This window comes from Delphinapterus leucas, chromosome 11, assembly GCF_059928025.1.
Source record: "Delphinapterus leucas isolate spDelLeu-1000000601 "Yukka" chromosome 11, BTC_Dleu_Yukka2, whole genome shotgun sequence".
NCBI classification, from domain to species: domain Eukaryota; kingdom Metazoa; phylum Chordata; class Mammalia; order Artiodactyla; family Monodontidae; genus Delphinapterus; species Delphinapterus leucas.
Window position 1 is genome coordinate 37,971,408 of NC_143139.1, and position 13,191 is coordinate 37,984,598.

General features: G+C 39.1%; 1 protein-coding gene across 9 annotated transcripts in view; it reads right to left on the minus strand.

The window, feature by feature from the left end:
- RPAP3 (RNA polymerase II associated protein 3) overlaps positions 1 to 11,236 on the minus strand; it is a 102,666-nt gene extending 91,430 nt beyond the window's left edge. For 3 of the 9 annotated variants that reach the window (XR_016394911.1, XR_016394912.1, XR_016394913.1), the window contains exons 1-5: positions 11,191 to 11,225; positions 8,276 to 8,459; positions 7,353 to 7,493; positions 2,144 to 2,266; positions 1,184 to 1,311 (exon numbers count right to left, since the gene is read on the minus strand). Coding sequence is in view for 4 of the 9 variants with exons in the window: in XM_089920615.1 (XP_089776741.1) it covers positions 1,184 to 1,311; positions 2,144 to 2,266; positions 7,353 to 7,493; positions 8,276 to 8,428 (545 nt within the window). In the remaining 5 variants the exon portion in view is untranslated. Of the gene's footprint in view, positions 1 to 1,183; positions 1,312 to 2,143; positions 2,267 to 2,798; positions 2,922 to 7,352; positions 7,494 to 8,275; positions 8,460 to 11,190 lie in introns of those variants that run through there. The other 6 variants (XM_089920615.1, XM_089920616.1, XM_089920617.1 and 3 more) reach the window with 4 other exon arrangements.
- Positions 11,237 to 13,191: the final 1,955 nt, after the last annotated feature.

A 13,191-nucleotide genomic window follows, 5' to 3' on the forward strand; every position in this document is an offset into this window, starting at 1 on the left:
TAAGAAAGGGAAGGAGGGTGGAAGGCAGGGAAAGAAAGCAGGGAGAAGAAAAGGAAAGAGAGAAAGAAAGGAACAAACCAACAATCCAGCAACCGGAGAATGGATACATAATGGTATATTACTAAAAAGGAACTGCATATAACAGTGAAAATGAGAGATCTACAGCTATATGCAAAATACAAACAAATCTTAGAAAGATACTATTCAAAGAAATAGACAAGCCACAGAAGACTACATCCAGTATGAAATACTTTTAAAGCTCAAAAATAAGCAATGTTATACAATATATTATTTAAAGATACATACATATATAATGAACTTTTTTTTTTTAAATCAAAAGAATGATATACAACTCAAGATAATGGTTTACTGGGAGGGACAAGGGTCAGGATATGGAAAAGAATATCAAAGGTAGCTTCAAAAATAATGTTCTGGTTCTTAAGCTGGGTGGCAGGCTCATGCAGGTTTATTTAAAAGTTTTCTTCATCACTTACATAGTGTAGATGTCAAATATTATAAAATGTAAATATTCCCCTAATTTGTCAGGATATGAATAGCACGAGTTTCAAAGATCTAAAAATATTCTATTTAAAACAGTAAAAACTCAGACACCGATATAGTTCGTATTTCCAAATAATTAAAACAGTAAGAATGTCCTCCTTGATGGTATTTGTCTTTTTACAATTTCTTATGATAGGTCAGTTCCCTGCTTAGGATTAAGACCATACACATTTATGTTCTTCAACATTAAGTATTTATTTAAAGGGTATGACTTAAACAAATGTTGAAACATATTTTAAGTTTACCATAATAAAAGTTCTCTGTGTTAAATAGTGGATAAATAATTTTTCAAAATAATGAAGCAAAATTAATTTATAAAAAATTTTTACCCCGCTAACTTTTTTTGCGTCTGTGAATTAGGTAAAGAGCATCATTACTCAACATTTAGAGGAGGAACACCTCAGTAAAGTGAGCTACAGGAGCAGGGTTTGAGCACCTGAATGTTTAAAATGGCTTAAGTGAAAGAACTAAATAAAAGGGAGTGAGTTATAAAAATTTATAGTTGAAAAGAAATGTAAAACTTTTTCAAGCATTCCCACACATTTTATCACGAAAGGTTTTTTGTTTTTTGAAGTCTCCATATACACATAAAAGATTCACACACATTATGGAAACTCCTTACTTTTTCAGTCTAAAGTATGCTGATGCTCTGTTTGTTGGTAACACAGGATTATATGGGTCAGCACCCATGCCTTTGGTGTAGCATTCAATCGCTTCATCATATTTTCCTTGTTTGAAGTATTTATTACCCTGAAAAAGCACACAAGTCAGATATATACTGGCACAGAATTCCAGAGCCATTTTCTTTCATTATTATCCATCTCTTCCTATCTCATTAGCCATGTGATCAAGGCTCACAGGAAAGGCAAGGGAATTAAGCAAAGTGGTCTTTTTACAAGTGCTAAAATTCACTACATAGTCATAGTTTGGTCACAATCCAAGAGCCCTGGCAGAAAAACGAGTAAAATACCTAGCATTATATACTTTTTGTTGACAATAAGAACCCACAGAAATGTAACAAAAGAAAGGCATAAAGATAAATTTTAATCTGAAAGAGTGCCACCTCTTTGAAAAGCAATATAGCCAGTTTTACAATAATGAGGCATTCCTCAGGGAGATGTTGAACGTTCCAAAAAGCAACCAAAGATGGTCTGTGATATGGAGGAGTGGGATATAATGTCCATGTCAAGAATCACGCGCTGATTTGATTAGTACTTCAGTCTACTACTTAAAGCCCTGGAATAACTCTCTGTATGCTCCAAGCACTTTACATATAATAATTCATTTAATAACACAACCACCCATTGAGGTTTAGTAATAATATTAATCTTATTTTACAGCTGAGAAAACTGAGTACACACAGGCAATTTAAAGAACTTGTCACAGGATGTGAACCTAGATAATCTGGTTTTAGAGCACATACTCCTAACCACTACGCTATACTGCCTCCCAATAGCGATATAGCCAATAACAGCTTAAAGTCTGAACACCCCCTAAATTATGCTGTAGAAATCTTGGGATGGACATGATTTTCTACATATCCTGCTTACTTGAAGGAACCAACGGCTAACCTAAAGAGTACCTTTTCTTTTAGAGCAAGAGCCTTTTGTGAATCTACATGAATCCCATCTTCTTCTGACTCCGATTCTTGAGACAAAGAATCATGGGTACTCTCTTCTTTGTCAAGCTCATCAAGGATACTGTCCTGAAATCAAAAGTAGGGAAACAGTGTTCATAATTACATGACCATTAAAAACAGAAGATAAACTCCGCCCCCCCAAAAGAACATTCAACAGAACATTAAGTTGTTACAATCTAAGGACCTAAAGGCCTACAAAAGCAACTCAAGTAACCTCTCATTCTTAAGACTAAACCCAGACAAAAGGGTATTCTTGCTTAGAAAACCAAGATCCAAACCACTTAGAGAATCTGACTTTGAATTCATAAAGTAAGCTAAGTCAGTAGAGTCTAAAAATCACCCCTAAATCACAAACTATTAGCAGTGAAGTATTATTCCTTTACATAAGAGAAGTTTGCAAATAACCCCAAATCTATGTAATTGCATCCAACAGCAGAGAAAGGTTTTATCTAAAAACCTTTTTTTTCTCTTATTTTTAAAACAAAAACTGCTTGTAGAGCACAATTAACTCCTGATTCTCACGGCAACCTATGAGGTAGACATAATTACCCATGTGTTTCACTTGAAGGAAATGACAAATAGAAGTTAGTTAACTCACTCAGGGTCACTCAGCTAGTAAGTGGCCAAATGAGGATCTGAACCCAGGCAGTCTGCCTCCTCCAGAGGGCTCTCAATGACTATAGTATACTGTTTCTCAGTGTATTCCAAAATATAGCTGACTCTACCAAAGAAAATACATAACATGCTAGTCCAGCAGTTCCCAATCTCTTCTGACTCACACATTCCTTTCACGGTAATGAATCATTTCATGGACCCCCATCAGTATTTTTTTAATCATTTTTTTTAGCACATATAATAAAAGAATGATTTTTAGTAAGAGATATTTCTTTTTTTTCCCACACCACTTGGCTCACGGGATCTCAGTTCCCCAGCCAGGGACTGAACCCAGGCCACGGCAGTGAAAGCCCAGAATCGTAATCACTAGGCCACCAGGGAACTCTCTAGTAAGAGATTTTAAACCAGTAACCATAAAAGAGTTCATTAAAACTCAGGTAAACGGGGCTTCCCTGGTGGCGCAGTGGTTAAGAAACCGCCTGCCAATGCAGAGGACACGGGTTCAAGCCCTGGTCCGGAAAGATCCCACGTGCTGCAGAGCGACTAAGCCCGTGAGCCACAACTACTGAGCCTGCGCTCTAGAGCCCATGCTCTGCAACAAGAGAAGCCACCGCAATGAGAAGCCCGCACACGCAACAAAGAGTAGCACACCCTCTTGATGCAACTAGAGAAAGCCCACACGCAACAACGAAGACCCAATGCAGCCAAAAATAAGTAAAATAAAATTTAAAGATTTATTAAAAAAAAACTCATGTAAACAAAAACTTAATTATTATATAAACAAAATCCTTTCTGTATTTAACAATATACTATTTTAAATAATTTATGTAGGAAAAAATTGTTGATAAATTAAAAAACAAAATAAGACCTATGCTTAGTTTCATTGAATGAACATTCAAAGATGGACTGAAATTCAGCTATGTGTTTTAGCATGAAGATTCTAGAAATTCCATCAGCCTACCAAGATTAAAGCCAAGACTGTCCAACCCTGTTACACAGACATGTGTAGAAAACTAACAGCAGCAGAACACCAAAGCCGCTGCTCAGATCTGAACTAGAATGGAACAATCATGACTGCACTGGCCACACAAACCAGGAGTTCAATCAATATCTGTTGAATGAATAAATGACTGTAGAAAGCAACTCTCTAAGAAATCATCTGACATGATGCCTTTTAGGAAAGGGCATTATAAGAAGATTCCAATTTATGAAAAGGAAAAGGCTACATAGAAGGGGGTAAAGTTACAAAAAATGAAAGCAGACTAAATAATACTTAGCAGAGAATAAATCATGTTCAGAAAGTATCATTTCCAACAGTAATAAATTCAAGACCCAAAATCATACTTCTCTTGCATCGAGACATTACTAAAGCAGATGACATACTATTTAAATAATAATGTGTGCTCTCTCTGGACTCAATTAGCCTTGGTTTCATTAAGAAAAATACAACCAGGGCAGAAGACCTAAACAGACATTTCTCCAAAGAAGACATACAGATGGACAATAGGCACATGAAAAGATGCTCAACATCACTAATTATCAGAGAAATGCAAATCAAAACTACAATGAGGTATCACTTCACACCAGTCAGAGCAGCCATCATCAAAAAGTCTACAAATAATAAATGCTGGAGAGGGCGTGGAGAAAAGGGAACCCTCCCACTCTGCTGGTGGGAATGTAAATTGGTTCAGCCACTATGGAGAACAGTATAGAGGTTCCTTACAAAACTAAAAATAGAGCTACCATATGATCCAGCAATCCCACTCCTGGGCATATAACCGGAAAAAGACAAAAACTCTAATTTGAAAACATACATGCAGCCCAATGCTCCTAGCAGCACTATTTACAATAGCCAAGACATGGAAGCAACCTAAATGTCCATCGACAGACGAAGGGATAAAGAAAATGTGGTACATATATATAATGGAATATTACTCAGCCACAAAAAAGAATAAAATAATGCCATTTGCAGCAACATGGATGGATATGGAGATTATCATACTAAGTGAAGTAAGTCAGACAGAGAAAGACAAATATCATATGATATTACTTATATGCAGAATCTAAAAAATAAAAAAAAAAGATACAAATGAATTTATTTATAAAACAGAAACAGATTCACAGACTTAGAGAACAAACTTACGGTTACTGGGGGGAAGGGTCGGGGGGCGGGGACAGATTGGGAGTTTGGGATTGACATGTGCACACTACTATATTTAAAATAGATAACCAACAAGGACCTACGGTATAGTACAGAGAACTCTGCTCAATATTCTGTAATAACCTAAATGGGAAAAGAATTTGAAAAAGAATAGATACATGTATATGTATAACTGAATCACTTTGCTGTACACCTGAAACTAACACAACATTGTTAATCGACTATGCTCCAATATAAAATTAAAATTAAAAAAAAAAAAGAAAAAGAAAAAAGTGATACAAACGAACTCACTTACAAAACAGAAACAGACTCTCAGACATAGAAAACAGTTTATGGTTACCAAAGGGGGAAGTGGGGGAGGGATAAATTAGGAGTTTGGGTTTAACAGATATACACTACTATATATAAAACATAAACAATAAGGACCGACTGTATAGCACAGGGAACTATATTCAATATCTTGTAATAACCTATAATGGAAAAGAATCTGAAAAAGTACAGATAAGTGTGTGTGTATATATACATATAAAACTGAATCACTTTGCTGTACACCTGACACTAAACTGTAAATCAACTATACTTCAATTTAAAAATTAATTAATTAAAAATAAATGTTTTATAAAAAGAGAAATACAACTAATTTGAAAAACCATTTGGCAGTATCTTCTAATGCTAAATGCATATACAAACTATGACCAAGCAAATACCATCCCAGGTGCTATATCCATCAAAAGACATGTACAAGAATGTTCATAGCAGGTTTATTCATAACGGCCCCAAGCTGAAAACAACTCAGTGTATATCAATAGGAGAATGGATACACAAATTGTGATATATCCACACAATGGAATTCTGATCAGCAATGAAAAAGAAGAAACTACTGCTACTGACAGTACAGATCAATCTCAGACAATAACAGCAAAAGAAGCCAAGCAGAGAACCGTGCATACTGTACGATGCAACTGTAAGAAATTCCAAAACTGGCAAAACCTATCTACAATATTAGAGATCACAACAGTGGCCACCTCTGGGAGGTAATCAACCGAAAAGGGAGGTTTCTGGGATACGAGAAATGTTCTATATCTTGATCTGGATGGTAGTTTCTCAGTTTTGTACATGAGTGAAAATTCAGGAAGTTGTACATTTAAGATTTTGGGACTTTACTGTATGAATGTTATACATCAATAAAAATGTTAAGCAAAAAAGTGCAAAGAAAATAATACACATAAAAATCAGGATAGTAGTTACCTCTGAAGGTAGAGAGGAGAAAAGAAGATGGGACAGGGAAGGAGCACACTGGCAGCTTCAATGGGATTGAAAAAATTCTCTTTATGTTAGGTGGTGGGTTTATGTATTCATTTTATTATCATGCTTTAGAACACGTATCTCTACAAACTATTTTGTATGAATCAAATATTACATAATGAACACTTTTAAAAAAGACTAAAAGCGAGTGTGTATTCCAAATCAACCTAACAAAATCAACCCTTAGGGTGGGTCAGAGTCTGGAATAAGGCTGGCCAACAGGTTCCCGTTCACAGGTTGGCCTGACAGTGGCTGCTTGGAATACTGGGTAGAGGGTTATGAGGCAGAGTAATTAATTCTCCAGCTGCACTGTGTCTCATGTGTGGGAGATGGGAGGCATGCACCTCACCAGCCTAGAAGGGCCCTTCCTGAAATCAAGATAGCCCTAATTCTATTGTCACGCAGCCCTAGCCCTAAGACTAAACCCAAAGGCATTCTCTTTTAGCCAGTATTCTACAGGTCCTTCGGTCTATTAAAAAAAAAAAAAAATATATTGGTAGAGTCCTTCTTTTCTCATATTATTACTATCTTAGAATTCTGGCTGTTTAAGGGTTAGAGATGATGAAGAGGAAGGAGGTAGGCGCAACTATAGGTGGAGAGGTCTTTGTGGTGATGCAATATTTCCGTACCTTAATTGCAATGGTGGTTACCCAAATCTACAGGTCATAAAATGGCAAAGAACTATACATACATTGCACCGATATCAATTTCCTGGTTTTGATACTGTACTATAGTTAAATAAGATGTAACCATTAGGGGAGATTGGGTGAAGAGTACACTAGATCTCTTACGTACTATTTGTGCAAAAGGAGAAAAAAAGAAAAAATAGGAAAAAAGAAAAGAATCCGGCTGTTTTAGCCACTATTCACTGAAAGAGGACTGTAGGAGAAAAAATAATCTAGTTAACGGAAGAGCTAGGTATTTAAGTTTTTATTCCACACAAAATAGTCTATAAGAGAAAGACACAGGTCCTAAGAACTCTACATTATTTTTCATTTAATCCATGACTCTTAACTAACTCCAAGAAAATTTTACTCAAATACTAAGAAGCATATAACCAGATTAACTTACCACATCAAGTTTTGCCCATGCCTCATAATCATAAGATTTTATCCTGTTTTTTGTGTTTTCATCTTTGGTTTTTTTAGATGACTCTTTAACTTTGCCTTTCTTCTTTTTCCTAAGATTCCCATTTCGAATAGGAGGTAAATTCTAGGAAGGGAAAACAACACAACGTTTTAAGACTGCTCTTTTCTTTTCTGTATAACTAGCGATGTTTAAAATTCTCACTAAAGTATATTTTCAAGTAAAAGTAATTTTTAATTTAATTTTCAAGTGGTTAGAAATAACAATTCACTCATTTATAATGATAACTTATGCCTGAAAAGTTTAATTCATCCTTTGACAAATATTGAACATTGTTCAGTCATAAGAAAAGTATTGATATTACCTAGAAATTTTAATTATACACTTTGCATTTTAGGATTTGCAATCCTAAATTCAAAAACTGCCTGATCTTCAGCCTTGGTACAATGATTTAGCAGCAGTACAATGGCACACTGAACTGACTCCACGTCATTACAAACAGTATGAAAACGCTATCTGTATTTGAATGCACTGTCTTAAGAAAACCATTTGGTTGAGCCTAGGTACTACCTAAGTTTTTACGGCAATACTGTATGTTAATATATCACTAAATATATAATTATATATGATATACAGAATTATATACAAACCCACATATTTTATGATTCTGTTCATTTACCTTAAAATTATCACATGGTCTTCCTTTCAGGAACTATTCACTAAGCCTTAAAATGTCTTAATATAGTTAATACAATTATTACAAAGACTTTAAAAAGTAGAATTTTTCAAAATGTTGGCAGAAAGCAAATCACTTCAATCAGTATTTCCACAAAACATTTTAAAGGTGGTGCTTTACTTTAAGATAGTTTTGCTGGATGCTAAAGTAGGAATTTAATTAACCAATTTACCTCTTCAGGAACACCACTCTGTCTTCTAAGTTCCATATCCTTTTGTTTAATATCTTTTTCCCAGTTTTCTAAATCCCTCATAAAGTCTTGTAACTCTTCTGCATTTTGTTTCACTTGTAGTTGTAATTCAATTGCTTTACTTGCTGAAGTCATTGTGGCCTGCACAGTTTGTATCAACCAACCTCTGATAAGAATTAAATAGAATTATTTGGTTTATTTTTTTTGAAACCCAGCTAATTAATGATTTTTACCTCTTCATAAATGGCCAAGATACATGTAAGGAAAGGAACCTAAAGTGATGCAGAAGAAAGAAAATATCAGTATATTATGCTTAAAATGAGTCAATCAATGTTTGCTGAATAAACAAACGCAAAATAAACAGATAGGTTGGGCATCCATGCAATGTGCATGAAAGGCAACAGGGAGGAAATCACTGAAAATTAGCAAGCAGCCTATGGGAGCAGATTGGCTGCTCATCTCTAGAGTTTATAAGTTTAGCCTAATTACCTCCTTTACTCTTTTTTTTTTTCAACATTTTTTGAACTTTGGCTATGTGAAAGGCCCTGTATCAAGATTTAGGGATGCAAAAACAAGACAAGGTCCCTCCTCTAGTGGAGGAGAAAAGAAAACAATCGAAGTACTGAGTAACGAAATATTATGCTAGGCAGGGTTTCTCAACCTTGGGACTACTGACATTTTGGGCCAGATAATTCTTTGTTGTGGGTTGGCTGTCCTGTGCATTGCAGGATGGTTGGCAGCATCCCTGGCCTCTACTAACTAGTTGCCAGTATTACTCCCTTCCCTCTGGACTGTAACAACCAAAAATGTCTCCGGACATTTTCAAATATCCCCTGGTTGAGAACCACTGTGCTAGCGGTACATGCAGATGCTATGGGGCTGACCACAAAGGACAGGTATAAATCAGACAGTAGGGTGGCAGGTTCAAGGAAAGAGTCCCCAGAGGTGCTGAAATTTAGCCATGTTTCAAAAGGGGCCAGCCAAGTGATTAATGTGGAGGAGTGGGCCAGGAGAATGAGGGACTGGGAGGGAGAATAACGGAAGAGAAGGCAAATATGGGACAGATCAGGAAATGCCAGGCCATGAGGTCTGACCTACAGTCTGAAAGCTATAGGAAGCATTAAGGTGGTAAAATAAAAGGGACATGATGACTCATTAGATTGAGGAGTTGGTGAGCAGAGAAGGACTCAAAGTCTTAGATTTCTGGTTTGGGAGCCTGGTAAGATTAGTGGTACCACTTTGAGTCAGGAATCACAATTTTAAAAGGAAAAGAGGTTTCAGGATTGCAGAACATGTGTAAAGACAGATGTTTTTCAGTTTGGGATAAGGTGACTGAGTTCTTATGGGACATCAGGACATAGCCAGTATGTAGTTACGGAGGGCTAGAAATATAAATTTGGGTGTCACTAGCATAAAGGTAGAAGCTACAATCATGAGATCTGGATATGTTTAATTACTGTGACAATGGGGGGGGGCGCTGGGGGAAGCCTGAAGAACACATATCTAGGGAACAAACCAAGGAAGAAATGCCAACACAGTAAAAATCAGGCAGTGGCATCTAGAGAGCTGGGAGGAAAACTTGGAGTACTGTCACAGAAGAGAAGTTTTAGTTCAAAAAGACGGAAAGTTAGCAGTGTCAAAGGCCACAGAAGTCACATGGAGGAAATAAAGTGCATTATATTTAGTCATATAAAGATTATTTAGTTTTAATGGGATTTTTTTTAAGGACAGAAATGAGCTGAGTAAATGAGATTATATGGGGATTAGCATAATTTTGCCTTTCATAACCTAAAATTGCCCACGAGTATGGGGGGGAATTGAGGAACAAGGTAAAAGAAAATATAGGAAAGGGGATGCGTGATGCGGCAAGGTCCCCAAAAAGGTGGGAGGGAATTCAAAGCTTAAGTGTGTATGGGGTGGACAGGGGGGTGAGGGTTGGTTAGGATGGGAGAGACAGAAGAGATTAGAAAAGGGATTCGTTTAGGAGGAGGAACAGATGTTTGCAACCGCATATAGGTCTTCTGACCCCCCGGCCTTGCGTCAGAAAGTAAACTAAACTTAAGCTTCTTTCAGGCAGTGCCCATGTTTGATCACATACGTATATCTCATTAAAAAACAAAGCTAGTACAATGTTTTGCCGAAGGACTCAAAAATGTGAATAAGGGCTTCCTTGGTGGCGCAGTGGTTGAGGGTCCACCCGCCGATGCAGGGGACGCGGGTTCGTGCCCCGGTCCGGGAAGATCCCACATGCCGCGGAGCGGCTGGGCCCGTGAGCCATGGCCGCTGGGCCTGCGCGTCCGGAGCCTGTGCTCCGCAACGGGAGAGGCCACAATAGTGAGAGGCCCGCGTATTGCAAAAAAAAAAAAAAAAAAGTGAATAAAATCGCAGCAAGCCACTGAGATACTTGGGGGGGGGGGGCGGGGCGGGGAAAGAAACCTCTTCCATTTCACCTATCACCTCTGCTCCCACGGAACCTGCGTCCAGGCAGGGAACCAGTAACTTCCAGCGCCTGGGGTATCACTTTCATACCCAATATCCGGGCGAGCATTGCACACCCACGCCAGAAGGGGGCGGGCCCCACCGAGGTCCCCTGGGGAGGGTGGATCTGCGGTCCTCACCACCGCAAATCGCCCAATAATCCGGGCAGCCGGGGTGGAGAGACCGACAGCAAGGCTGTCCGTCCAGGCCCGGGCTGCTCGGGGCGAGCCCCTACCGGAACGAGCTCCCCGGTGCGCCTCTACCCTAGACACCAACGCGCCGCCCCAACGCCGGGCCCTGCCGCCCGCCCTTGCCCTCTCGGCCTCACCCGGCACCCACGGCTGCACCCCTTCTCCCGCAGGGCGACCCCAAAAGCCTCCTCGCTGCTGCAGCCGGTGATAACCGCAAAGCCGGCTCACCTTAACGTGCTGTTACCGTCCCCACTGCCGCCCCGCAGTGACTCACGCCGGGCCCCGCCTTCCTGGGCTTTCCCACAAGTCCCTGCGTGCCCTCGCCCCGCCCCCTGGAGCCGTGTCGGAGCTTGCGCAGAACGTCAGATACACTGTTCCCTCTTCGGGGTAGAACCAGCCTAGAGCGCTGACAGGTGTGTTAAAGCAAAATCTGCTACTTTGCCTGCTTCTGGTATGACCAAACTTCACACTAGGTAGTCCAAAAACTGCAGGATCATCCTGACTTGTTCTGATTCCCCAAATAATAACGCCTTGAATAATTCCTTGGATTCCCCTCAGTTTTTTTGTTTTTGTTTTTTTTGCGGTACGCAGGCCTCTCACTGCTGTGGCCTCTCCCGTTGCGGAGCGCAGGCTCAGCTCAGCGGCCATGGCTCACGGGCCCAGCCGCTCCGCGGCATGTGGGATCTTCCCAGACCGGGGCACGAACCCGTGTCCCCTGCATGAGCAGGCGGAGTCTCAACCACTGCGCCACCAGGGAAGCCCGCCCCTCAGTTTTAATATTTGCCTTGCTGTGTGTAATGGTATTTAACAACCTTTGTATGATAATCATGTGAGAAAGTTACTGTTTGTCTACCATAAACAGGCTATGTAAACTAATAACTAGAAATTTTTGTAGTAGTTTTTTTTTTCTTTAAGTTCTTGTATTCGGCAAACCAGTTTCTCAGTCTGCCTACCTTGCACCTTTGCAAGTAAACTCTTTCCTTTTCTAAATGTATCTATCTCTGAGTCTTTCTTGGATGCGTGTCGGTATTAAGGTCTGTCTTTAGATTTCCCTGGCCACAAAGAAAAAAGAATATGAAGCTTTTAATATTTTGTGCTTCTGCTTCCTGTATGAGTGAACTTTCTCTCATTTTTCATAGCAACTCTAAAACTGTAAAACAAAAGTAATTTTAAAAGCCCACAAAAACAAACAGAAACAAACAAACCTTTCCATCTGAAATAGCTCTATGATCTTAAACATTAGACCAAAAATTCAGATTAGTGGCTCTCAAGCTTGGCTGAACTTTGGAATCACCTTGGGAGTGTGGGGAAAAGAAATACTGATTTCTAGGACCTCTCCCCAGAGATTGTGATTTAATTAGCACAGCCTGGGCATCCTGATTTTTTTAAAAGCACAAGATATAGCCATGCAGTTGAGGCTGGGACCCACTAATCCAGGTAAGGATCAGTGAAAAACCACCCTGGGGACCTTCCTTACAAAGTCATCAGCACATCTTTCCCACTGTATAATTATTTGGTATCTTTGTATTTTAAACTCACAGTAGTCAAATCATTAACTGTCACCAAAATATTTACTAAGGGAATGATTCTTTTGTTATTTGTGTTGGCGGACAGAAAACTGACTTTTAAGGGTTTTTTTGTGTGTGTTTTAAAATTAATCTAATAATAAATAATTTTAAAACAGATATTGATTTATAGATGTTCTTAACAAAAGCAACTCTGTTGGGGTTTTTATGGGGTTTTTTTGTTTGTTTGTTTGTTTTTTACCACACCGCAGGGCCTGCTGGATCTTAGTTCCCCGACTGGGGGTGGAACCTGTGCCCCCTGCAGTGGAAGTGCAGAGTCTTAACCACTGGACCACCAGGGAAGTCCCAAAGCAACTCTATCTTTAAAAATTAATTCTGGCAGAGTCAACTGAGATGAGAGACAAGGGGGCCAGCTGGCTGTTCTAGTAAAACCTCATAGACCCTGTCACATCTCTCTCTCTCTCTCTCTCTCTCTCTCTCTCTCTCTCTCTCTTCACATAATAATCATTTGTTGCTTGGTGAGTACAAAATCAAAGTGAGAGGAGTTAGTCAGATGGTCTTGATGGCCACCATCACCTAATCCTGAGGCTCCCACTGTCCTACAAAAAACTATGCCTGTAATGGCAGCCTTCCCTCTGCAAAGGAGGTTGAGGGTTTTTTATTATTGGCAGTCATGTGCTCATCTAAAAACAAGAATTTGGTA